The sequence below is a fragment of the Crotalus tigris genome, unplaced genomic scaffold, assembly GCF_016545835.1.
Source record: "Crotalus tigris isolate CLP2741 ecotype Arizona unplaced genomic scaffold, ASM1654583v1 scf7180000017611.44802233496:7321179, whole genome shotgun sequence".
Taxonomy (NCBI): domain Eukaryota; kingdom Metazoa; phylum Chordata; class Lepidosauria; order Squamata; family Viperidae; genus Crotalus; species Crotalus tigris.
In genome coordinates, this window is record NW_024096511.1 from 5,997,746 (window position 1) to 6,024,503 (window position 26,758).

Consider the following 26,758-nt stretch of genomic DNA (forward strand, 5'->3'; position numbering starts at 1 on the left):
TTCAAAAGGGAGTACAATGGGAACCCTAAGTGTTGAATGGGGAGTGAATTTCTGGCTGTGGATAGTTCACTGACTTAATGGGTCATTATTGGATCAATTGCAAGATTATCAAAACAAACAGCAACTGCCAATCAGCAGAGAACATAGCAGCCCAGCAACCCAGGGCAATCACCACCCCGTGTCAGGGGAAAGGACATGCCAGGCATTTCAGCCAATCAGAGCTGAAGCTACCACTAGGACGGACAAAGAGCTATAGGCTATCTATTTTGAAGGACTTAAGATGTCAGAAAACAGCAGATTTCAATGGAAGCTGGAAAACCCAGCCATGGAGTGCATTTGCAGTGGATTGGGACTGGGGGAAGGTGATCTCATCTGTTCCTGTGGGAAGTCATAAGTGGCCCATACTTTTTCTTCCAGTTGATGAGATGCTAAAGTCAATTATGAGTTTTCTGACCTTTACATAAATACAATGTACTGAGGATATCCAAAATTCATGATTCATAAGCATGAAGATAAGTAATAAATGTGTCTTAATCAAAATAGCTCAAATGATATTTAGAAATACACAAACCCAGTAATGACCTTCAAAAAATATGATGAAGTATTTTCAAGGCAGTTAAACCCAATTTTTGTGTGTTGCTTTGTTAAATCAGACTAGAGTCATAATTGTGTTTCACCTAGTTCTGTGTGAAAAACACAAACACAAAAATAGGCGTTAAGTCTTTTTTTTAATGATAACCTTTGCAGATTAGAATTTTGGGATTACAATCAAGATTTTTTTTAAAAAAAAAGGTGACTTCTTAAATATTTTCCTGCAGTTTAGGAAAATTAAAATTGAACCACATAAGACTTAAATCAAAAGTAGATCTGGCATTTCAAACAATTCAAACTGCAAAAGAATTTATCACAAGCATCTTCTTCTGTTATTTTTGAATGCCTTACCAACAGAAAGGTTTATATTTTTCTTAGTGAAAAGTATTTTCATTCCTGGGTAAGGAAATTTAATCATAAATGGAAAATAAAACTCCTGAATCTGAAAACTATGTAATTTACCTGAATAAGCAGCTGTAAAATACGTTCCATTCATGGACAGAATCAGAGAAATAGCTTTTCTTAATTTTCCACCTCCACCTAAATCTTCACGCCATTATATCTGACTAGGAATGATCTACTTTGTTGAAGATAAGCAAATATCCATGCATATCCAAATTGTCTAGCAACTTTACTTGTTCCAAGTGTTGATGACAAATCCAGACAAGCCATCTCGGAATTCAGTTTTATTTGAGCATCAACCCCACCCCCCACCCTACAATAAATTATGCTCATAATATCAGATACAGTTTAAAACATACTACTAATTTAAAAGGCCATTTTCTTTATTTTTACTGGACAAGAACTTTTCATTTGGAGTAAGTGGCTCCAAAAGGTTCTAAGCTACGGAGGATTTAAGAGGTGACAAACAATGCCTTGGATTGCACCCAGAAGCTTTATAATAACCAATGTGGAGAAGAGGCTCTTCAATTGAAGATGTTACATCGGCAAATGACACTGAATCCAAACTGCTACATTCTAGACCAGCTGAAATTTCTGATTGATTTTCCAGGGAAGCCCTAAGAAGAAAAAATTGGCACAAGTGATTATCAACAATGCTCCTGGTCTATGGAATAGCTGTAGCTGATACCCATGGGGGAATTGTGTAAAGAAGATGCATAAAGACCTGCTCTGCTCTGGGATTGTGTTCCTAGAGCAGAGGTCTTTGTGTACCCTTCTTTACACAGTATTGAGGCAAGGTGGCTCAATGACTTAATGATGCTGGAGATGGTCTCTGCTCCTATGGTTTGAGCTCTAGCACTGTGTGGAGGGATGAGCTCTTGTCACTTGCCTCAGTTTCTGCCCACCTAGCAGTTCGAAAGCATGTTCTATACAAGTAGGTAAGTAGGTACCTCTTTGGTGGGGTGATGAGCTGGTGCTTCATGCAAGCAGTCAGATTCCTGTTGGCTCTGAACCTTCCTGGTTTTGATGTATGTTTGCAAGGTGGCTCTCCGGTGGAGGGAAGGGGGCCTTGGATGATGCTGCAGGAAGTCACTCATATTACTTTGTGGTGCGAAGCTAGCTCACCTTCCTGTGGCACACTGTGGGAAGCCCGTGAGTGGGTACCACAACAGAAATAGTAAATTGGCAACCAAACTACTATTCTGCATTAGCATTGTAGTCTCCTGGCTAACGTAACAACACCATTCACTAATAATAATAATACACAGTATTTATCAGTAGAGTTACACAAATATGGAACTCCACTGGTGTTAACTAGCTTCCTTACCCAGCACTTGATCTTGCTAAGATTGGTTCTGAGCCTGCCCCTCTGCATCCAGACGTTAACAGCCTTCAGGCACTAAGATAGAACCTCAACTTCATCTTCTGTTTGCAGCAAAGTCAAAATGGAAACTGAACCTCAGGAGGAAAAAGTGATGAAATTAATCAGGCAATGTTTGAGCAGATCCAAATTAAAAAAAAAATTAACACTTTTTGTTTATTATCTACTCAGAAATCTGGCACTGGATTGATTCTGGGGAAAAAACTTGCTATTCTACTTGCCTTCTATTCACATAGGCAATCCTTCTCTTCAGAAGACTACCAAAGAACAGCTTCTAAGCAAACTTTTTCCTGGCTAGTTAAGTTCAATTTGGGAGGACACTGGAAGAATGGAATTGAACGCCTTTGCTAGACAGGAAGGGATTTGAGTACAATGACTTCTGTGTGTGTTCTGCTCTAATGAGAACCTCTGAAGCTTACCATTTTAGAGAAGCCTATTAAAACACAAAGAAATGATTTTATTACATGTGTCTTCTATTCTGCAGATGCCATATGCAGTACTTGTTGAGAAAAACTGGTAAGATTCTTTTACCTGTCTATATCCTTTTGAGGTTCAGGACAGACGGATAGATGGGAGTTAATCTCCATCTTATAATCAAATAATTTACACCAGCTGTAAGTTGCTAGACATTCTATTAACCACCTCAATGTTGAGGGGTTCTGACAAGTGTGGAAGTCTATCATAACCACACAATATTTTAAGAATGTCAAGCTAGAAATGTGAAAAAAGGAAGTATTATCTTTCTATCCTACTCGGCTTCCAGAAGAAGTAGAGTGTAACAATTTTGAATTGAATTATTTATTTAAACATTTTATTTGGTATTTCAATAATTAAAAATAAGTCACTTTTCATAAATTACATTATTCCAACTATTTATTATATATGTCATATATATTCAATTCTTGAATGCTTTTTTTTCAAGCTTAGAGAGCACTCAGGCTCCTCATTTCAACCCTGAGCTACAAATATTCTCCTCTTTCTGTAATTCAATATCAAGTTGAAAACAAAATATTGGCTTTCATGACAGACAATTCAATCAGTCAGAAATGCAATATAGTTTTACCTCTCACCTTTAGCAAACAGTATCACTCATCATGGAGGGGAATTATTTTCTGAAGAACAAATAAAAAAGAAACTTTGAAATTAATCTGCTCTGCATATGTGCAGGGACTTCATTCTTCATTTGCCATTCTTAGACACTGGCAGTGAATTTGGTGAAAAAATTATCTCAGGCCTTCTGAGGTATTGTGAGCTTTTTGTCCACACCTTGTCAAGAGTTCTGCTGAGAGACAAAGCTAGCTCTGAAGAGCCTATTCTTTTACAAAAGCGAAGTGTCAACACTGCTCTAAGTTTTCGATTTGGCCAAATACACCTGAAAGCGAAAGAGAAAAAAATACCATTCTCAAATCACTCAATAAGTAAAGAATTTCACAATAAATAAACCTCTCAGAATATCATTGTATTTGCAGAATGAAGTGCTAGAGCTGACTTTAAAAAAGGACCAGTCAACATTGTTTTTCTATCTATCTATCTATCTATCTATCTATCTATCTATCTATCTATCTATCTATCTATCTATCTATCTATCTATCATCTATCACATTAAGATAAATGTGATTAGAATATCTTGGTTGATTAGGACCCATGGTTGTGTAGCATTACTTCTGTAAGGCAGTGACCTCTGGCCCCTAGGCTAATTATAATTTGCATAGCTGAAATTTGGAATCAACACTTTTGAATTTCAATAGAATTTCCCTTTTTTGCCTTCTACCTGAGAACAGTTTAATTTTCTGTACTCCTTCAGCTTGAAACCAATGGCAAGCAGCCAACCCCAGCCAATATCAGGATCAGTGTACTCCATTAGCAGTTGGAGAATTTCCTGGATTCTTACAGCTTTATTTCTCCACTGACATGGTATGTTTCCCCATTTCAGAATATTGGGATGTTGCTATAGACAACAACCACAGAGTTTCTTTCCTATGTCCAGGATTTTTTTAATCCAAAAATATCTACTACTCCACAATGTTTCTCTCTCAAATTATATAAGGAAAGTTTTAAAGAAAACCGTCAGGAAATACGTAAGGCTGTTGGAAGGCAAAGATAAGGTCAATTGGTATCAAAGCTTGCCAGCTCCTCTAACACCCCTATTAAAGGCTAGGTCTCTTGTCATCATGACAACATTGTGGCCTTAGGATGCTCTCCAATCTACATTTGTCATGTTGGTGCCTAAACTCTTTGACCGCTTGCTTCCATGCAGAACCAGCTGCGCTGTGTAGCTGGTCTGGAGAAGGAGTTTTGGTGGTAAAAAGGCTTGGAAGTTGACGTCAGACATGATAGTTAGTCATACATGGATACTTCCACAGGCAAAGAAATCTGATGTTTACATCTTTCAGCTCAATGGTAATTCAAGAGTAAAGAAGGATCAAGTAAGCTAAACCAGAATTCACGTTTATGAATGCACAATTCAAAAATATTAAAGTCTGAACATTTTTGTTTTCTTTTTAGAGTATATAATAAAAAAATGAACAAATAAGTAGAAACTACATAGCTGCTGAAATAAGTGAAGGAATTGCCGCTCATAATTTTTCTCTTTTATTGTTTTTTGGCTTCCTTCTGCACCTTCCCAAAAGAGAACTGGTTACGAGAGCTTAAGGTGATTTTTTATAGTTTTGTTTTAATTTAAAACTTCAGTCTAATATGCCACAAGCCATCCTTTTGCTAAAAAGGAGTATTAAAACCCATTTATAATATGGCATGGTTCAAACCCTGAAAAATGCAAAAACAGTACTGTGAAAAACTGTTAGGCGATTGTGCAAAAATGCTGCAAATTAAGAATGTTTTCAGAAATAGAAATGTTAATAGTCTATTTTTATCAATTAACAAAATGGAAAGTAAATGAACATCAAATCAAATCAAAATTTGGTGTGATCACCCTTTGCCTTCAAAAAAGCATCAATTCTTACACTTGCACAAAGTCAGGGATTTTGTAGGATTACAATCAAGTGTATGATTAACTATTATACCAAGCAAATGATAATGATCATCCATTTCATATGTAGGTTGAAACACAATCATTAACTGAAACTGAAACAGCTGTGTAAGAGGCTTAAAACCATAGAACCAGTGCTTTTTTTTAAAAAAAAAAAAAGGTGCCGGAACTCACACACGTCATATAACCCGCCTTGCCTACCTACAAGGTTCCATCCAAAAAAGGTGCCGGAACTCCGTTCTGGGCGTTCTATATGAGAAAAAAAGCCCTGCGTAGAACAGCCAAACTCTGCTACTAAGGTGAGGTTGTGGAAGGCAGTTTCATATCGCAGCTCATATACCATGGCAAAACTGAGCACAGGAACAAGATAAAAGGTCGTAATGCTGCATCAGCAAAGTCTCTTTCAGGCAAAGATTTTAAAGTAGACTAGGATTTCAAGATGTGCTGTTCAAGTTCTTTTGAAGAAGCACAAAAAAAATGGGCAATGTTCATGACTGTAGACACGGTGATTGGCCAAGGAAACTTAATGCAGCAGATGAAAGATATATCATGCTTACTTCCAGAAGATGTCCAGCAGTGCCATCAGCACAGAATTGACAGAAACCAGTAGAATCCAAGTTAAACCATCTACTGTCCAGAGACATCTAGCCAGAAGTAGTGTTCATGGAAGAATTGTGGCTCAAAAGCTGTACCTCCTAGATGTAAGCACAAGGCTAAGCAACTTGACTATGCATGAAAACATAGAAACTAGGGTGTAGAAAAATGGCAGCAGGTGCTCTAGACTGATAAGTTAAAATATGATTCAAATGGGGTTGGAGATTTGGGCAGGATCAATTGTGTCCTCAATGTGAGAAATACAGGCAGATACTTATTCATCATGCCATACCATCACAGAAGCATGTGATGGCCCCGAATCTATACTGCAGCAGGACAATGGCCCCAAATATACAGCCAATGTCATTAAGAACTATCTTCAACGTAAAGAACAGGAAGTCCTGGAAATGATGGTTTGACTCCCATAGAGCCATGATGTCAACATATCGAGTCTGTTTGGAATTTCATGAAAAGACGGAAGAAATTGAGGCAGCCTAATTTACATAAGATCTGTGGTTAATTCTCCAAGATGTTAGGAACAAGCTTGAAGGAATCTTGCCAAGTTCCTTCAAAAACTGTATGCATGTATACTGAGAAGAATTGATGTTGTTTTGAAGGCAGTGGGTAGTCTCAGCAAATATTGATTTTATTTGGATTTTTCTTCTGTTCATTTACTTTCCATTTTGTTAATTAATGAACTATTGCTTCTATTTCTGAAAGCATTCTTAATTTCTAACATTTTTGCACAGTACTCAAAAGGAAAGTAGTCATTTTTTTATTTCAAGATGTAGAATGGAAGTCTTACGCAAATGGGTAAAAGACAAAAATTGGAAATCATTTTAGGTGGTTCTTACAAAATTCTTTACCACAAGTTCATTTATTTGCCTGAATGATTTCTTTTGCTGCTGAATTAGGAAAGTTTACAGCTGTTTCTTTCTTCTTCCTGCTTCCACAGCAGAAATAGAGGAAGCCAATTGGGATGGGGTGGGGGAGAGAATCTTCCCTGCAAACTTGTATGAAACCAAAAATGACATAAATTATTCTCTCTCTCTTGATGCAAAATTTGGAAAATATTTGAAAATCAATTACTTGAAAATCAATAAAGATACATTGTAAGGGGATACAGCTTTATCAGAGTTTTTTAAATGTAGATGGTAAATATACATGCTTCTGGCAAATCAATCTTTAAAAAATAGTAAGTGTAGCTTCAATTCTTTTTTAATCTTTATGTAGAATTCCAAAAGCAAGAGATTTCTTCTAACCTTCTGGAAATGTTTGAGAAGAAAGCATGGGAGCTAGAAGTAGTAATGGAAAACTTAAAAACTGAGCTCCAACCACTAATCCTGGTCTGCTAATGGCAGTTGTCTGTCTGTGGAAAGAAACAAGCTAGATTTCACCATTCTCTTAGGTCCGTCTAAATGCCTCAGCAGATAAGAGTTTGAAAGAAGTAGTGGGGCCTCAGCAGTTTGCTTGCCAGCATTACAGTCTGAGGCTTTCAAACATCGACTTTAATCCAAATTAGTAGGAATTTCAGAAAAGCATTTTAGCCAAGTCACAGCTGGAATGATTTTTTGCCAAGTATAAGGAATAAAAGTGTTAAAAATAAGAGGCAGCAGAAGACTCTTGGCACTAGCAGTAGATTTTTAAAAATTGATTTGAAATCCTAACTTAATTATGAAACATTCCAAATTTTTGTCTATTCCATAATTTTCATTCACTGGTAAAAAAAATATATCATTAAATCTCCTCCCTTTTAAAAGATGAATATTTGCCCTCATTTTTTATTTTGTAACAGCATCTTTTAAATCCAACAGCTTTTAAATTTTTGGTAGGTCATTCCCTGGTCAAAATTGGTGTAGTTAACAAGCTCAAGATGAGATTTGTCATAATAATTCTATAAAACACCAATATTCTTGAAATATATATTTTAAAACATTCTAAATGCTGAATCGAATGAATAATAAAGCCTTACTGATTCCATATCTAGGAATACTGAAAAAATTATGTTTAAATTAAAACTGTAGAAATGTAATACGCTAGTCAACTGATCTCTACTTAAAAACCACCTTGCCTAGAGCATGATTTCTCGTTTTCAAAGGATTTGATGAGGTAGATTGACTTTCTACATTTTTAGATGGCTTACCAGAGAATAATTGCCATGCTATTTAGATATGGATTTGAGCAGTGATGAATCCCAGTCCACATTAACGGTCCCTCCCTCGATTTTACTTGAGCAACGAGCTATATCAGAAGATATATGCTATATACTATACACGCACTCACGCGGGTAGTCCTCAACGTACAACAGTTCATTTAGTGACAGTTCAAAGTTACAACAGCACTGAGAAAGTGACTTATGAACATTTTTCAGAGTTATGACCTTTTCAGCTTCCTCGTGATCATGTGATCAAAATTCAAATTCTTGGCAATTGGTTCATACTTATGACCGTTGCTATATCCCAAGGTCATATGATCACCTCTTGCAACCTTCTGACAAAAAGTCAATGGGGAAGCCAGATTCACTTATTAAGTGCAGTTACTAACTTACTAGCTGCAGTGATTCACTTAACAACAGTGGCAAGAAAGGTCGTAAAATGGGGCAAAACTCACTTAACAAATGTCTCACTTAACAACAGAAATTTTGGACTCAATTGTCGTAAGTTGGGGACTACACATACATACATACATATATGCTAGCTAGCAAAAATTCATGAACACCAGGAAATTATAAAACTATAAAAAGTTTTAATAAGTTAAAATACCAAGCTTTCGCTGGCGCCTGCCAGCATCGTCAGGGTAACTTCCAGTCAATGGGGGAAGCTATTTATAGATGTGGCGTTCTTTGCGCCCGGCTCCTAGACCTTGTTACAGGTCCCAGCCAATCCACCTGCGCCTTACTCGTAATTTCCGTATTGCTAGCCGTTATTTCTTTGCTTCCCTTGTTTGTGTCTGCATCACCACCATTTTTTCTTTCCTCATGTGACTGTAAGCTAATTAATTTGGTATGTTGTGCCTGCTTCTGCTGTTTACCCTCCTCATCTTCTTTCCTGGCACTTCCCCTCCCCGTTCTCCTCCCACCTTCTCTTTCTCCATGATCCTTTTTCACAGCTACAACCTCTTTGTTTTCCCCTATGTCACAGGATTTCATTGTAGTTCTCATCATGATTCCCGTCCTCCAGTGCTACTTCGCTAACTTTTCCTTTCAATTCTTTATCAATGGGAACGTTTTTAGCGGCGTCGCTGGAGTCCGTAACCCTCTTGGGTTGGCTGCTATCCTCTCCCCACATAAAGCCCTCAATGTAGGGGTCGCCCCCTCTCCGTTGCCCATACATTTCTCTATTCTTTGGGGGTCTGTGATTGTCTTTACAGGGAGGGGAGGGAGATCTTTCAGTTCTTGGTTTCCACCTCGTGTCTATCCAGGGGGGGGTCGTTCCTCTCGGGTATTTCCGAGAGCGTGCAGAGGCTGTAGAATTGTAAATAGCAACCTCTTCGTCCTCCCATAGTTCCCCTACGTCCCTGAGGCGGGAGCACATTGTTGAAGCAATACCGTGGGTGGAGTTAGTCACGGAGTCACTAATGGGGGTGAGGGTGATGTTGCAACCTTCCCATTCACGATCACTCTGTATCCGGGTGTTAATACGGGACTGCGTCCTCACCCAATTCCTCGCAAGGCATGGGGTGGCGTCAGATCCATTGGCAGTTGGTTCCCTGTTGTCAATACGTTCTTCCATCCGTTGGGGGTGAGCATATGCCTCCGCATTCGGAAGGTTGCTCAATTGTTGATTCCTCCCTATCTGGGCACTTTCAGGGCTTTTCTTCTCCACCAACCAAGCCCTTAACGTTATGTGCGCAGGACATAGGTCTACATGCTGGTTGATGGATTCTTCGTTTGAGAGCCAAGTTTCTTTAAGGAGCCGGTCCCCCTTCGTATTGTCATTAGCCACCACCTGGATGTTGTCAAAGTCGAACCTATGTCCAGACTCTACCATATGTGCCCCAATCTGGGAGTATTGTTCCCCTCTCCTTACAGCCAACTGATGCTCGTGGATCCTTGTTTTTACCCGTTTAGACTCTCCCACATAGATGGATGAGAGAAAGCACCTCTTTAAGGTTTGCAGACACAATGGCTATCCTATGAAATTTATTAGGCACCATAGTCTACCACTTAGACCCCCTGTTGGGTCTCAAATGGAGGAACCAACACCACAGATAACCCGAGTTACTCTCCCTTACATTAGTAACGTCTCAGAGCCACGGCTAGGGTATTGGCACCCTACAATGTGAGGGTGGCACATAACCCGAACCAGACGTTACGGTCTAAGGTAATGAGACCAAAGGACCCACTCCCTATCACAGAGAAGTCAGGCGTCATTTACAAGATTAATTGCAAAGATTGCCCCGCTAACTACGTGGGAGAGAAGTCTAACAGGTAAAAACAAGGATCCACGAGCATAAGTTGGCTGTAAGGAGAGGGGAACAATACTCCCAGATCGGGGCACATATGGTAGCGTGTGGACATAGGTTCGACTTTGACAACGTCCAGGTGGTGGCTAATGACAATACGAAGGGGGACCGGCTCCTTAAAGAAGCTTGGCTCTCAAACGAAGAATCCATCAACCAGCACGTAGACCTATGTCCTGTGCACATAACGTTAAGGGCTTGGTTGGTGGAGAAGAAAAGCCCTGAAAGTGCCCAGATAGGGAGGAATCAACAATTGAGCAACCTTCCAAATGCGGAGGCGTATGCTCACCCCCAACGGATGGAAGAACGTATTGACAACAGGGAACCAACTGCCAATGGATCTGACGCCACCCCATGCCTTGCGAGGAATTGGGTAAGGACGCAGTCCCGTATTAACACCCGGATACAGAGTGATCGTGAATGGGAAGGTTGCAACATCACCTTCACCCCCATTAGTGACTCTGTGACTAACTCCACCCACGGTATTGCTTCAACAATGTGCTCCCGCCTTGGGGACGTAGGGGAACTATGGGAGGACGAAGAGGTTGCTATTTACAATTCTACAGCCTCTGCACGCTCTCGGAAATACCCGAGAGGAACGACCCCTCCTGGATACACACAAGGAGGTGGAAACCAAGAACTGAAAGATCTCCCTTCCTTCCCCTTGAAGACAATCACACACCCTCAAAGAATAGAGAAATGTATGGGCAACAGAGAGGGGGCGACCCCTACATTGAGGGCTTTATGTGAGGGAGAGGATAGCAGCCAACCCAAGAGGGTTATGGACTCCAGCGACGCCGCTAAAAACGTTCCCGTTGACAAAGAATTGAAAGGAAAAGTTAGCGAAGTAGCACTGAAGAACGGGAATCATGATGAGACAACTACAATGAAATCCTGTGACATAGGGGAAAACAAAGAGGTTGTAGCTGTGAAAAAGGATCATGGAGAAAGAGAGGGTGGGAGGAGAACGGGGAGGGGAAGTGCCAGGAAAGAAGATGAGGAGGGTAAACAGCAGAAGCAGGCACAACATACCAAATTAATTAGCTTACAGTCACATGAGGAAAGAAAAAATGGTGGTGATGCAGACACAAACAAGGGAAGCAAAGAAATAACGGCTAGCAATACGGAAATTACGAGTAAGGCGCAGGTGGATTGGCTGGGACCTGTAACAAGGTCTAGGAGCCGGGCGCAAAGAACGCCACATTTATAAATAGTTTCCCCCATTGACTGGAAGTTACCCTGACGATGCTGGCAGGCGCCAGCGAAAGCTTGGTATTTTAACTTATTAAAACTTTTTATAGTTTTATAATTTCCTGGTGTTCATGCATTTTTGCTAGCTAACATGAGTTTACCCAGGAATCACCTTTTTGTTTTTTAGCATTCTTAAGAATAACATACATACATACATACATACATACATACATATATGTGTTTAGCTAGCAATAAATGCAAGAACACCAGGAAATTATAAAACTATAAAAAGTTTTAATAAATTTAAAACACCAAGCTTTCGCCGGCAACTGCCGGCATCATCAGGGTGGTTTCCAGTCTATGGGAGAGGCTATTTATTGCTGTGGCGTGCTTTGCGCCCGGCTCATGGATCTCGTCACAGGCCCCAGCCAATCCATTTGCACTTTGATTCTAGTTTCCGTGTTACTGATCGTTGTTACTGAGAAACCGGGAACTGAAAAACCCACCCCTTCCCTTCCCCTGAAGACGATCGCTCACTCTCAGGGAACGGAGAGAAGTATGAGCCACGGAGAGGGGATGACCCCCACACCAAGGATTTTGTGCAAAGGGGGGAGTGACAGCCAGGCTAAGAATGTTACAAACCCTGACAGTATTGTTGGAAATGCCCCCATTGACAAGAAAATGAAAGTTAGTGAAGTAACATCAGAGAATGGGAGTCACAATAAGACAACTACAATGAAAGCTGGTTATGTAGGAGAAGGCAATGAGGTGATAATTGTGAATAAAGGCTATGGAAAGAGGGAAGGTGGGAGGAGAACGAGGAGGGGGAGTAAAAGGAAGGAAGATAAGGAAAACAAATAACGAAAATGTGCAAGCTCCCCCAACCCACGACCACATGAGGAGAAAAAGGATGAGAATGTTGGTACAAAGGAAAGCAAAAAAACAACGATCAGTAACACGGAAACTACGATCAAAGTGCAGATGGATTGGCTGGGGCCCGTGACGAGATCCATGAGCCGGGCGCAAAGAACACCACAGCCATAAATAGCCTCTCCCATCAACTGGAAACCACCCTGATGATGCCGGCAGTTGCCGGCGAAAGCTTGGTATTTTAAATTTATTAAAACTTTTTATAGTTTTATAATTTCCTGGTGTTCTTGCATTTATTGCTAGCTAAACATGAGTTTACCCAGGAATCACCTTTTTATTTTTAATATTCTTAAGAACATGTGTGTGTGTGTGTGTGTGTGTGTGTGTGTGTGTGTGTGTCTTTGGTTATTCGGGTTTTCTCCCGCGTAAAATTGGAAGTGTCTTGGCAACGTTTCGACAAAGTCCCATTCGTCATCTTCAGGCTGGTGTTTTCAGCTTCGTGCTCTCGAAGCACGAAGCTGAAAACATCAGCCTGAAGATGACGAATGGGACTTCATCAAAACTTCGCCAAGACACTTCCAATTTGACGCGGAAGAAAACCCAAATAACCAAAGACTACATACATGCATACATATATACATAGTTTTTCTGCTGGAACATACCACCAGAATGAAAATTAGTTAATTACATAACACATTTATTATTTACTTATTTAAAATCTTTATCTGGCTGACCATCTTCTAACCAACCTAGGCAGCTGCCAATTAAGTCAAAGCAACATATAAAGCCATAGCAAAACTATAAAACTAAACACATTACAACATTAAAAACAACAAAACCTTTTTTATTATTTAAAAAAAACCCCTCATGTTCTTGGACTTATCCTTTTAGAGACAGACAACCTAATGCCCTTCAGATATATGGGCCTTTCACCTGCAATAGCCAAACTAGTTTGGATAATACCAAATGATTGTGGCTATTGTCAAAATTGTTCTTCGCTAAATTATATAAGGATGAAATGCCCTGAAACAGAAAGAAGTTACATACAATTCTCAAGGTCAAAGATTTTTCTCTGCAGTGGTTTCATCTGTCATTTGCCCAGGTCATTTGTGCAGAGAAATAGGAAAATTCTCCTTAGAATCCCCTGTAAGCTGGCATGTAGGTTTCAAGAGAAAAAACTATAATGGAAGCCACAGTAGGTCACACAAGAAGAGTCATTCTACAGAGTTCGGCAGATTTGGAAAATAAGAGGATTAAATTGTCAAGTACGTGAATAGATGAAGGTTTTGTGTGTTTGTAAAACTAACAAAAAGAGAATATAATTAACTGGGATGAAAGTAGAATGATTTTATGTAACTGATGAATTCACTCAAGGAAAGTGTATAAATTATTCTGAGGACATACAATAGCAGGACATATCAAAATAGGAATCTGTTAGTGATAATTGCATGTTACAATAAAACTGCCCAGAATGCTGCATGAAAAAATATTCTATTAGATGGCATGAACTGTTATTGGGATTGCATGAGAGAAAACAGTAATGTTGACACTAGAGGTGTATTGATTTGGGAGATTAAACCGTGTGGACACTTGTATTCAGTAAATGTTAATTTGATATAATAAAGAATCTGGATCTGGAAATAAAAATCTATATAAATGTGATAAAGCAGGGATGGTGAACAAAGATAAAAAGGCATAGAATGACAAAATTAATAGTGTTAGTATAAATTACCTTTGGTCATTTTGCTTTGCTTTTATTTTCCTTTAATATATTTTGCTTAGTAGCTATGTTCTGTACTTTGTATAATGTTCCTTCTAAAGAAAGGAACAGCATGATAGATGGGATTTTTTGTCATCCATAGCAAAGCTAGTCCAATCCAGAATTTACCCTTTCTACATCTGCTTCTCAAGTAGTAAGTTTCTGTTTAGTTTCAAGAGATAGTTTCAAACCGTCTCTTAAAGTCAAAGAAATTAGGAGCAGCTGATGAAATATTTTCTATGGAAACTTCTGAAATGTGGAAAAAGAAGAGTTTAATGAAAATGTACATTCCTGAAATGCAGGTGATACAGTCTCCACTTTGCTTTATAAAAGACATAACTTGTTTTTCCTTCCCAACTTTTGGAAGGTGCAAGCTGTCCATCAAATAAAAACATAATATAATACATCATTGGTGATACAATCATTTAAATTTTTAAACCTGAAAAATTCAGGATTGAGGTGCTGGGGTTTCCACATAAAACTAAACAACTTATTAGATCCTCTTTTTTTCCAAATATAATATAGGCTAGCACCATTTTCCCTCTCTTCATGACCTGCAGCAGAGCCCTGATGAAGTTGCCTCTTCCTCCTCCACTGACTGGCAAAATTGCCTGTCACTTTGCTGTTGGAAGAGGGACAAAGGAGCCAGCATGTCACCAAGGATCATCTCGCCAGGAAGGAAGAGGGCTCACTTGTCAACAGCCACCACCACCCTGCTAATCCTACCTCAGCAACAGGCATCCGAGTCATTCCCTTGTCTTTCCCTCACTACCTACCACCATTAAGAGATTTCCATTTTCTGGCTGCCCAAACAGCAGCCAATCACTATTCACTCATTGGAATTTGCCGCCAGCTGACTGGGCACAGGACCAGAGGGAGGCAGGAATGTCCCTCCCATCTTTCCTTGTGATATACAACCTATGTGTTGAAAAGTGTAGTCAAATATTATGATCACATGACTGCGGCTAATTGTGGGGATGCTGCAGGGGCCATCACTTTGGGGATATAACTTGGGTGAATATCCTTAAATTTTCAATTACATGAGACTAATGAGTACTGGATTTTGAGCATATTTTTAAGGTAGCCCATTTGGGGTTCCTTGATTTAAAAACTGTTGCCCTATGATGCACTTTGTTACCCAATGAAGGTTACAAACAGTGTGTAACAAATAGTAAATATCAATAGTCCATTGACAGCCTAAGCAGGAGGATGCAAATCAGCACCCTAAGTAGCTGCTTTTCTTCCTCAATCCACTAGCTTTCTAGCATTAGAAAGGTTTGTTACTAAAGAAAAGTGTCTGTGCCTGAGAATAGAGCAGGGATATATGCAGGTCCGTCAGGTCCATCTTCAAAGGTGATGACTTAACACAAAAGGATGGATGGGAGAGGGTGAAACAGAGCAATCTAATATCAATCAAGTAACAGAATAACAGTAAGAGTTGGAAAGGTATACGCTCAAAACTGGAGGAATAAAGGAATTCCAACAGAAGAAGAGATTTTATATAAAATTTTATCGTGTGCTGAAATGGATAGGCTCACAATGGAAATGAAGGATAAGACAGAATCAGACTACTTTGAAATCTGGGACAAATTTTATTATTGGGGTGAATTAAGGAGAACTGCTCAGGTTTCAAGTTAGTGTTAAGATAGAAATATATATAACTATATACATAACTGTATTGTATAGAACAGTGATTCTCAACCTTTCTAATGCCGTGATCCCGTAATACAGTTCCCCATGTTGTGGTGACCCCCAAGTGGGTGTGGCCACCAATAAGAGGGAGTAGGACAGCTAGGGAAAAGGGAAAAAAATGGCGGACAGCATGGTTTGGTGACCCCCGTGAAATGGTCATTCGACCCCAAATGGGGTCCCGACCCACAGGTTGAGAACCACTGGTATAGAAGAATAAGTTTATATAGAGATTAAGAATGATGTATTAATTATATGTATTAAGAGGAACAAATTGTTAGGAATATTTATTCTGGAATGTCACGTTATGTCCGTTTTTGTTTTAACTGTATTATAAATAAAAAACTTTAAAAAAAAAAGAGTTGGAAAGGACCTTGAAGGTCTTCTATTGGACAAGTGGCTGTCCAATCTCTTCTTAAAAACCACCAGTGACGGAGCACCCACAACTTCTGGAAGCAAGCCATCCACTCGTTAATTTTTCTCAGAATCAAGAAATTCTTTTTATTTCTAGGTTGGCCCTCTCCTTGATTAGTCTGCATCCACTGCTTCTTGTTCCTTCTTCAGGTGCTTCGGAGAATAGGTTGATCTCCTCTTCTTTGTGGCAGTCCCCTCAAATGTTAGAATGCTATACATACATTGTATGTACAATATATATAGTGATGTATACACTGCCATGTTAAAAACAAAACAACACAGCATTCTTTTTCTTCTTCTTGCCTACCGTGGCAATGAAAAAAATGGCATGAAAGAAAATAATGGTCCAAAATAATGTCTTAAACACTGGGGGGGGAAATTCAAAGCACCCCAAAGCACCATCGGAACAAGCTTCTGAATCAACTGTCTCGGCCAGGGGAAAGAGACTGGAATTGAACACAGCTTGGAGTCAGCTTGGCTCGTAGGAGCCAAAACAATCTTTTGCTGCCAAAGCAAATGAACCATTTCTGGCAAGGAAAAATCCAATCCATCTTTGAGAGAGAAAAGAGGTCATAGAGAACTTGCAAGGGGGCGGCCTTGTCTCAGGTATCTGCTGATTTTAGAAACAAATTGTATGCACAGAGAGAAGTGGGGGGTGGGGAGAGGATTATTTTGGCGGTGGCGCTGCTGTTTTGAAAAAAAAAACCTCAAATGGCAATCTCCTCGTTATTTAATTTTTGGATGGCTACTCAACCATTTTATACACCAGGCATTTGGCAGCAACAGAATGTGACTTTCCCTCCCATTTATTATTCTTACCTATTTCCACTGCATCCAGTATTTGTATTTTGTATCCTAAAAGTTACTGTTTTTGACATTTACATCATTCCTGACAAGCTTAAAACAATATTATGAAATTATCTCTGAGTTCATTACTAAAAACGAAAATCCTTTAACAAGTTTATGATCATCACAAATGCAGGATTGCCAAGCATGAGTGTTGAATATTTAAAAATCCAAGCTAGAAGTTATGTAAATAAGGGCAGTGTCAATTATTGATATTTAAGAAAGAACAGAGGAAGCAAATCTGGCATAGATCAGTTAGTAGAAAGGAGACTTCATTATTTCTAATAGTTACAACCTGCCATTCCTATAATGACATAAAATCAATTAAAAATGAAAGAGGGGAAAAAACAACCATAACAATTGTTTTAAAAATAGCAACACAAATACCAAAAGCAGCAACATCAGGGCTGTGATAGTAGATCCGAGATACAGATGAGTTTCAGATGCGTAATACCACACTGGATCCTTGGCAGGAAGGATGAGGGCGTATTGGTTCGAGAAATGGCGGTAAGAAATGATAATTGCTGCAACAGACAATATAATTTTAAAATCCAGAACAAACTTTTCTGAATTTATTGTATGGCAGTTACAAAAGAATAAAGGAAAATGAAATAGATCTTTACAGCAATAAAAAAAAACGAAAACCAAAATACCATTGTATTTTTCTTAAGACTTCCAGATGTTCACTGCTACAAAAGCGAAACAATAGTCTTCATTTTTGCTAGAGGTAATAGACTGAAAGGCTAATAGTGATAAAGGTTGTAATCAATTATTATTAGAACTTGAAGTCCTAAAATAAATTAAATAAAGGTCAAAAAAAATATTGTGCAATAATTTGGTATAAACAAAGTTAATGAAAAAGAACTGTCCTTCACTTATGTTGTGGTTTTTGCTTTGAGTTTTAAAAAAAAATTAAAAACAGTATTTGTTCTCTGAAGCTTCTACATAATGTAGAGGTCCAGATGTTTTAATAGCCAAATACAAGCCTTCTGCGTTCCTTGCTTTCATTTTTTCCTTTCCAAACAGATTACTGTTGGCTGTCTTTTTTTCCCTTGGCAATCCTCTTTGTCACTCCACTGAAATATTTCTCACGAAAGGAATCATGACATTTGTACTGCAGATACTGGCTATCCAATATTTGAGAATTACAGTCGTCCTCCTATAAAGGATTAAAAGACATAGTGAAGACATAAAGCATACATTGCTATATCTTGAGATGCTAGAAGAGCTCAAACTGCCAGACTATGACAACAGTACTAATTCTTTATTGTTTAAATAAAGGCAGCCTTATCCCGCCATGCATTTTTTAAAAAAAATTGGTTGCTGATTCTTTCAAAGATTGGCTGATGATGATGATGATGATGACAGTAACAACAAAATGGATTAGGGTCTCCTGCATGAGCATACCTTCTCATCCTGAGAAGACTTGCATGATATATGAGTTGAATGTAAAACAGTCATTTTAACTGACACCCCACTCTACCCCATTCTAGGAGTTTAAATTACTCTTCGTAATGTACAGAGGGAGACCTATGATACTTCCTGGTTTTACATGCTAGTTCAGTTGTTTTAATGTCCTGCTGATAGGGCTTCCTTATTTTGTGCATTATTTATTTAGTGTGAGCCAAAAAGCAAGACAGAATTAATTCTATTAGTAAATACATAATAAAAAACATAAGTGTCTTGTTAGTGTGAAGCACTGCCCTAACAGAAAATATTAGTGCGCAGTTATAAAATTATGCTGGAAACACTGCGTATCTGAAGACATTAGACTCAATTTAATAAATTATTGTTTGTTAAAGTTCGGATCTAGGTGAGCGTCAAATTTTTATACTCCCTCCTTTAGAAACCCTTTTCTTTTAACTTAAACTTAGAAGGAAAATAAACCAGAAAAGAGGAAAAGTAAAGTAAAGTAAAAAGAGGAAGGAAGGAAGGAAGGAAGGAAGGAAGGAAGGAAGGAAGGAAGGAAGGAAGGAAGGAAGGAAGGAAGGAAGGAAGGAAGAAAGAAAGAAAGAAAGAAAGAAAGAAAGAAAGAAAGAAAGAAAGAAAGAAAGAAAGAAAGAAAGAAAGAAAGAAAGAAAGAATTTTATATGGGAAGATTGCTTGGGATAACAGTTCTTAACCAAATAAAAGTGAATTAACAAATAGCTGTTTTTAGCTTGCATTTTACTGTTTACTCTGCAAACACAAAGCTCAGTGGTAGCCAAAGCTGCAAATGTATGCCTTAATTTCCAAATGCAGAGGAATTCAATTTCTGAAAGAACTCATATGTTGAGGAGCTGGAGTTAGCATAATAAAGATAATTCGAGCAAAACTTTGAGAATGCAAGGCCTAAAAAGATTCAACCTATCCAAGAAACATTCTCAAGAGAAGATTTTAATGGATTTGCTCCCTTAATAATAAGCTCTTGTGCATATTGATCTGAACAGTACCAGTATAGGTAACATTTTCAACATTTGCTGAAAATAGACATTATCTCAAGAATGCATATCCTGATATTATAGTAATAATACTATCAACACTAATTCTAACAAACAGAAATGTTTAACCTATATCACTAACATCAGATTACAAGCTGATATGCTGGCCACAGACAATTGGAGGGTGGATAGGGATGCATCGACGTACGGAAGATGTTTAGATGACAGCAAAAATAAAACATTATGATGTGATCCTGTTCCCTGGGATTACTGCCTTGACGCTTGTCAAGTTTAATCCTATTTCTACCCAGTCAAAGGATTTCAAAATCTTAATCTCTGAACTGTGAGTGGTTGATGGACTTTTAAGATTTTTTTAGTGAATTTTTATTAAAATGCTACGCTGTGATAAAAAAAAAGCTCCAGAGTGTGACTAATATGCTCCTATTATATTAGGGATATGCAACAATAATGTTTTCATATACATTGCTAGAGCATGGAAGTATTTTATGCAATATTTATTTCGAGTTCAAACCAATAATTTAAAGACACTATAGCCTTTAATAACTGCAAAGGTAATACATACATTTTGCTATCATACAGATAGCCTATTTGTGAATTTTCTATTCTCTGCCACCATAAAGCCCTAGAGCATAGAAACCTATTTAATGCAGATTAAATGTTTAAAATAGTCTTTCTTGTTCTCTTAAGGCAGTCACTGTATTTTCTTGCTGCAGTGCAAGCAATTTAAATGCCAAATGACCAAAACTAATTTATTGGTTCAGAGTTACACATTTATTTAAAACTGGGTCCTGAGAGGTAGCCAATGCAATATAATAGCACAGCATTCATCTAATGGATTATTATACTAGGAAGCAGAAAAGACCATTTAAGACAAGGTACTCAGGCCAGATAATAAAGAATTAAAAACAGTTCTAGTTCTTGTAAGCCTTTCACTATTTTATGGTTAAATGTTTTTCAAGTAATTTCCAGTATCATAGTTAGAAAATATTTCTTTGTCAGTGTATGTATGCTTGTTTTTATCAATGTAAAATTATGGTACTCCCATCCCTTTCAAACGGCAGGACTGAAGAAGCTCTTTAAATTTTTGGTACAATAAAAAAGAAAAAAATGCAACAAATGCTCTTGTTAACAGAATACTGAATAATACAGTGCTTAGAATATGTGTGTATTTTCAGTGTTCTATTAAGTATCGATACTGATCATAGCAAGAAAAATGGCATAACTTTACCAAGCTACAATAAAGTTTTTAAAGTTTATGACAGGAATTGAGATAACGAAATCCAACTGCTGCCAAAGAGTTCGCAATAAAGTCAGGGGAAATGATTTTTTGAGAAGACACCGAGAGGATTGCCCTGTCATGAAGATAATAAAATGCTTTACTTTGTCTACTGAAATGAGATGATTCAGTGATACATAATTCAAAATTAATGAATGTAAATCATTTTTTCACTTGCCTTAACTGGATTTTTATTGTTTCTCTCTCCAATTAATTTGGGGGGTCTTTTTAATAATATTAGATGTGAAAAAGAAATCTGAAAGCTGGAAATAATCAATGTCTACTAATGTTGTCTGCATATGATGTTCCCCACATGAATCGTGCAGAGGACTGTACGAATCTAAGACATTCACTAGAAGGATGGTGTCTTCCTCTCCCCTCTATTTTCTTTGAAGTTTCATTGTACGAGCTGAAACCAGCACAGATTCACATTAATATAGTAGCCCAGGGAAATGTATCTAGAGACTCTATCTAGAGGTTGCTTTCAGATGACTTTCATGCTTCTAAAATGGGTATGGGAAGACCATAAATTCAGAGGAATATCCAGACAAAGAGTCATCCTGACATATTGCACAAAATATCCCAAAATTGTGATCACTGTCCTCCTTTAGAGAGAATAGGACAAACTCATGACCTTTTAAGTGAAGTCAGTGTGCCACAGTTAACTAAAGCAAGTAAAATGAAGAAAATTAAATTAAAGTGAAGAAAAAAAACAAAGGGGGGGGAAAGATTTTTTTTTTAAAATCAGATATTCTTCAGAAAGAATGAAATGAAACTAAATACTTTTTTCCTGGATTGTGTTCGAGTTCATTAAATATTTTTGTTTTCTGTTTTGATATTTATAAGCATTCAAAAACTTTCTAAACTTGCTTTAAAAATATAGCTTGGCATGGTAAACACCTTACAACAGTGCAGTAGAAAAACCCATGAGAAAGCTGACAGCTCCTTCCTTGCATGAAAGCCCATCCAAACAATTACCTCAAATTCTTTCACCTTTTCCATGGTTATCAGGTATCTTGATGTGTGGTTGGAAAGCGTCTGCTCACAGTTGCTAACGAGTTTCAGGCAAGGGTGCTGAGGTATAATCTCTTCTGTATATCTGGAAGAAATAAACAGTCAAAGAGCTTATGAACGGTAATATGTGAATCTGAAACAGAACTGCCAGAGGGGTTGATTCAAACTGAATTAGACTATACACTTCCACATGGTTCATAGCCTTATTAAATTTTCCAGAAACAATGTGTGCTAATTGCTTTCAGAATCCAAGAAAGAAAGAAAAAAGAAAGAAAAAAAGAAAGAAAGGAAGGAAGGAAGGAAGGAAGGTAGGTAGGTTACAGGTAAAAGTTTGGTTTAAATAGGATGAATATACCATATTGATTTTTCTTGCAACAGTTATTTAAATAAATTATGAAAATCTGCCTAATAGAAGCATTTAAAAAAAAACTCTATCCATACAATGCTAAGCTATTTTTCTAAATCTGAGAAATATGTTTCTGCCATCCTGAGCTTATTAGAGCAAGGATAAATTACATATGTAATTAATACCCATTTTCCAAGCTGCAAATTGTTTATCAATAAATCCAAATGATTTAATTTTCAATAAAATCTAGCAAATATCCACACTGTTTAGTACTCGCTGATTATCATACAAATAGGGAAAATATCCCCACCAACTTCAGAATCTATTCTCTCCAGTTCTATATATTAAAATCTGAAAACTACTGTAATGTAGAATAGGGACTTACTCTGGTTTGTACACAGGTAACCAGTAGACCAATCTTCCTCCAAGGACCAAATACTCTGCCGCAAATTTTAACAGGTCAAAGATTATGTCACTCAGCTGATAATTTGAAGAAACTAGGTTGTAATTTTCAGTGCTACAAGATATTTTGAAAATTAATAATAATTACTGTTAAACCTGGATGTTTCACAGTAAGAACAAAACCCAAACATTTATTATCTATCACAGGAATTGAAAAGTCTTCTTATAGCCTTTAAAAATGCACTAATCTGCTTAGTCAGTTCAGTCTAATTAAAAATAAGTGTGAATAGAGTTTCTCATATAAAATTTGAATTTAGGAAAGTTTAATGCACTCTTTATAAGAGGAGCAAAATTGTAATGTAGAAATTAAAACAAAAAGGATCTGGAAGAACAAAGATGATTAAATTTTATAAACTTTGGTGGGAGATGGAGTGGAACTTGAAAAGGTAAATGATACAAGATTATACTTGGTATAGGTTTCAAACTGACAATTTCTGGTCAACAGTTTAAAGTATAGCCTTACTGACATGCATAACACATATCCTATATGGAACTGGCTTTACAAACTCAATTATATATAAGAGTTTGGATGAAACAGAAAATAGATGTTGCTTTGAACCCCAGATAATCAATTATATTGCAAAAGTTCAGCCAAACTATTTCAGATCTGGCAAAACAAAACCCATAATGTTTTTGGATCTTTGCCAAAATAAAACCCACAGAATCCTAGAATGATTTAATAGGCTAAATATGGCAAAAGTGGAATGCATCGTCCTCTCTCTCCCCTCTTCCTCCACATGGCCTTTATGCCTGCTTGATCCTCCTCCACAAGCTACTAGTGAGGATTTTGTCTGCTCTCACCTCTTAAAGCTACTCTTGTCCAGAACTACTATGTTTCATTCCATATCAGGAACAAAACAGCCCTGTTTCAGTATATAAACCAAAACTTCAAAAGCATACATGTTTCAAACATGCATGACAGAAAACCAGCTCTTCCATCCATGCAGCATGTTAGTAACTGTTATTGCCGGTCTTCAAAACCACAATGACATCTGGTAAGATTTAGATAAAAAACTCTAATTAATATTAGTGAATAATCTTTTCTGCCTGTTTTATCTCTTTTCCAGAGATTACACCAAAGTGCACCACCATATTCCATATGAGAGCAATATTTTAGATAAATTCCTAATCCTAAAATTTATCTGAGAAGAACAAGAGATACACAAACCAAGCAAATGCTATAAAAAACTCTCTAATTAAAAACAGCATGGTTGAATTGGTTACTATTTTGGCACAAGATTACAGCATTCAGCAAATGCTTTCACAGCCACTGCTAGCTTTCTGTTCAGATTTGTGATTCATAATCCAAGCTTTGCCTACCTTTTTTCAATCATATTTGGTGTTTCCCGCTGTGAACCAATTTTTCTCGTGGCTTCCCGAATGCCATATGGTGCTACAAAGAAAATAAATACAAGACACATATTGGTTTACACAACTCTGAAATTTTAGCTGCTACTGCTGCATAACAGCAAGTATTCTCTCCGTAGTCTTAATATATAAACAGATACACATATATTCAAAGCCTGCAATCCAATTGTTGAACTAACTACACTGACTTCATTCAAGGACCGAAAGGAGACCTGTTGTATTTAAAATCTTACTGATAGTTAAATAACCAGGTGTTCCCACACGGACTGCCCCATCCATTCTGATTTTCTACCCCATATCTGGTCACTGATAAAGCCTTGACTGATGAAATAACCCACAGAAGGCTGTGATGCAATACATTGGCTAATCTTTTAATACAGTATAGAATTCTTAGCTAGAGAGATGAGACATCTTTCTTCAAATCAACATTCAACTAATTGAATTTGATCCAGCTGTCTGATTTTTTTATCTGAACATAATACAAATCCATTGAGAAAAAAAAGAGGTTATTCAGTCAGCTGTGGCCAAAATGACGTTTTAGTCTATGTTTGCCACTTGCTTTGGGCATCTCAAGGGAATGGGAAGCAGAATGCAAGTATTTATAATGATAAAATTGTGATAATATTACAAAGCAATTCTTCTTTGCAATGGCTTTTCAGAGTCAGAGCATAGAAAAGGCACCCCATCTCCTGGTATCCAGACCCCTAAGCTCCCTTGAACTAATTGCTTTAATTAATTACCTCACAATTAAGATCCACCGAGCTTTGGAAGCGATGGGTGATCTGTCACCGTGCTCCTCCCCCTCCTTAAAAAGGACAGTTCTCTTGCTCATGCATCAAGTTTAAAGTTTTGTTAAACATGCAGCAGAACTTTGATGTGATTTTTAGCTGGATAATATATGGAAGCGCTTACAAAGGTTCCATTAACCTCAACAAACCCCAAACTAAAACCAGTTATATGTTACAAAAAGATCCACTGAATCAAGGACTAGCAGGTACAGTTTTTTTTAACTTATATTTGATTCAGCATTTAAACTGTACTTCTTTATACTTTATGTTTTTAATAAGCCTAGTAAAAACTAATAGAAAATAAACTAGAAGAAAAAACAAGTAGTAGTACAATAAAAGTTCAGAAGGTGCAGAAAAAGAAAAAGGAAAAAAGTAGAAAAGAAAAAAGACAGTAACAAAATGGCTTCCAACCTTACCAAATATAAACTGTTATAGTAACTTTTCACCCTCTTTTAAAGTCGCAAATAAAAACTCTTCACTCCTTAACTTTTATCTATGCACAATCCAGAAATTGTCATCTTTTCAGTTCTGGTTCAGCAAAGTCCATTAGAAGTTACCAGAAATATCACAGTTTATCCCTGAACAAATACTCCATCTTTATATTTCTCCTTTTTGCTCTTCATATCGTTAACCTTTAAATCATTCCACAGGTATCACAGGATTTGTCCTTTCATCAATCCTTGGCATTCAAGGGCCTTCAAAGCTTTCACCAGCCTACTTTGTAAATCCCATAAAGTGGCATCATCCAGGATTTTTTGTTGCAGTTCTATGTCCAGATCCTTTTCCCAATTTGTTGTTGTTTCCCACAAATATATTATTTAATTGTATATTTGTTTATCAAATCTTATCACAAAAATAACCAATATTCCAAATCTCTCTGGTCTCTCAATCCACTTAAAGTTCTCTTAAATCATTTTTTTTTTGCCAAATATATATATATTTTTTTAAAAAAATCCTAAGTTTGTGTTTAAAATTTTCTAAATCCAAAAAAGTAAAACTTATCAGGTATCAAATTAAGCTTGCCATTGTGAAGGCCTGTGATAGTCATAAAGTAGTTAAATTGAACATTTCTGATTGTTATTAGTGTGTTGACCTGAATTAATGTCCGTTTTAAAAGTCATGGAGGCTGCTGTCTCCTCACAAGGAGCTGTTGTTCAAAGCATCTGTGGGCAACCTCCCCTTTTCTCCTTCTCCAGAGCTTTCACAGCACTCATCATCTCTACACTCCTTTTTACTTTACATTTAATTCAGCATTTAAACTGTACTGTTTTAACTGTTCACATTTCAATGTCAAGGGAGATTGTCAGTCATCTAGGTCATGGTTGTACTAAAAGTGCTTTTTCAAAAGGCAACTGGACTTTGCTTTTCCTTGAAGACATTTCGCTTCTCATCCAAGAACCTTCTGAAGAAGTGAACTGAAGAAGCTTCTTAGATAATAAACGAAACATCTTCAAGAAAAAACAAAGTCCAGTTGCCTTTTGAAAAAGCACTTTTGGGATTCATACTTCAACATTTTTGTAAAACTATTACTACTTATACAGTACATTTTACTTTATACTAAGTTTAGTATTTTAGCCAGTGGTGGGATTCAAATATGTGAACAACCAGTTCTCTGTGTGGATGCCGCTTCCGGAAGTCCATTCTGGGCCTGGGTAACAAAAAATTAGCTACCAGTTCTGCCGAAGTGGTGCGAACTGGCTGAATCTCACCACTGATTTTAGCCCATATTCATGTTTAGATATTATTTTATTTATTAGATTTACACACCGTCCATTTCATCTGAATGCTAGATGATTATTAGTACATTTGATTGAAGGATACTTTAGGTTTTTCTATATTCTATGGAAAATATTTTTGGAGGTGACTAATGTATTTA

The 26,758-nt window shown here is 37.4% G+C and overlaps 1 protein-coding gene across 5 annotated transcripts in view; it reads right to left on the bottom strand.

Annotated features, from left to right (window-relative positions):
• Nucleotides 1-783: 783 nt before the first annotated feature.
• TRMT11 (tRNA methyltransferase 11 homolog) overlaps nucleotides 784-26,758 on the bottom strand; it is a 43,094-nt gene continuing 17,119 nt past the window's right edge. Inside the window, exons 10-18 of one of the 5 annotated variants that reach the window (XM_039325211.1) lie at nucleotides 24,047-24,119; nucleotides 22,650-22,781; nucleotides 21,883-22,003; nucleotides 17,575-18,346; nucleotides 3,641-3,746; nucleotides 3,445-3,486; nucleotides 2,321-2,445; nucleotides 1,944-2,132; nucleotides 784-1,610 (exon numbers count right to left, since the gene is read on the bottom strand). In XM_039325211.1, coding sequence (XP_039181145.1) covers nucleotides 18,215-18,346; nucleotides 21,883-22,003; nucleotides 22,650-22,781; nucleotides 24,047-24,119 — 458 coding nt within the window. In that variant the 3' untranslated portion in view covers nucleotides 784-1,610; nucleotides 1,944-2,132; nucleotides 2,321-2,445; ... (1 more) ...; nucleotides 3,641-3,746; nucleotides 17,575-18,214. Of the gene's footprint in view, nucleotides 1,611-1,943; nucleotides 2,133-2,320; nucleotides 3,747-17,574; nucleotides 18,347-21,882; nucleotides 22,004-22,649; nucleotides 22,782-24,046; nucleotides 24,120-26,758 lie in introns of those variants that run through there. The other 4 variants (XM_039325217.1, XM_039325201.1, XM_039325192.1 and 1 more) reach the window with 4 other exon arrangements.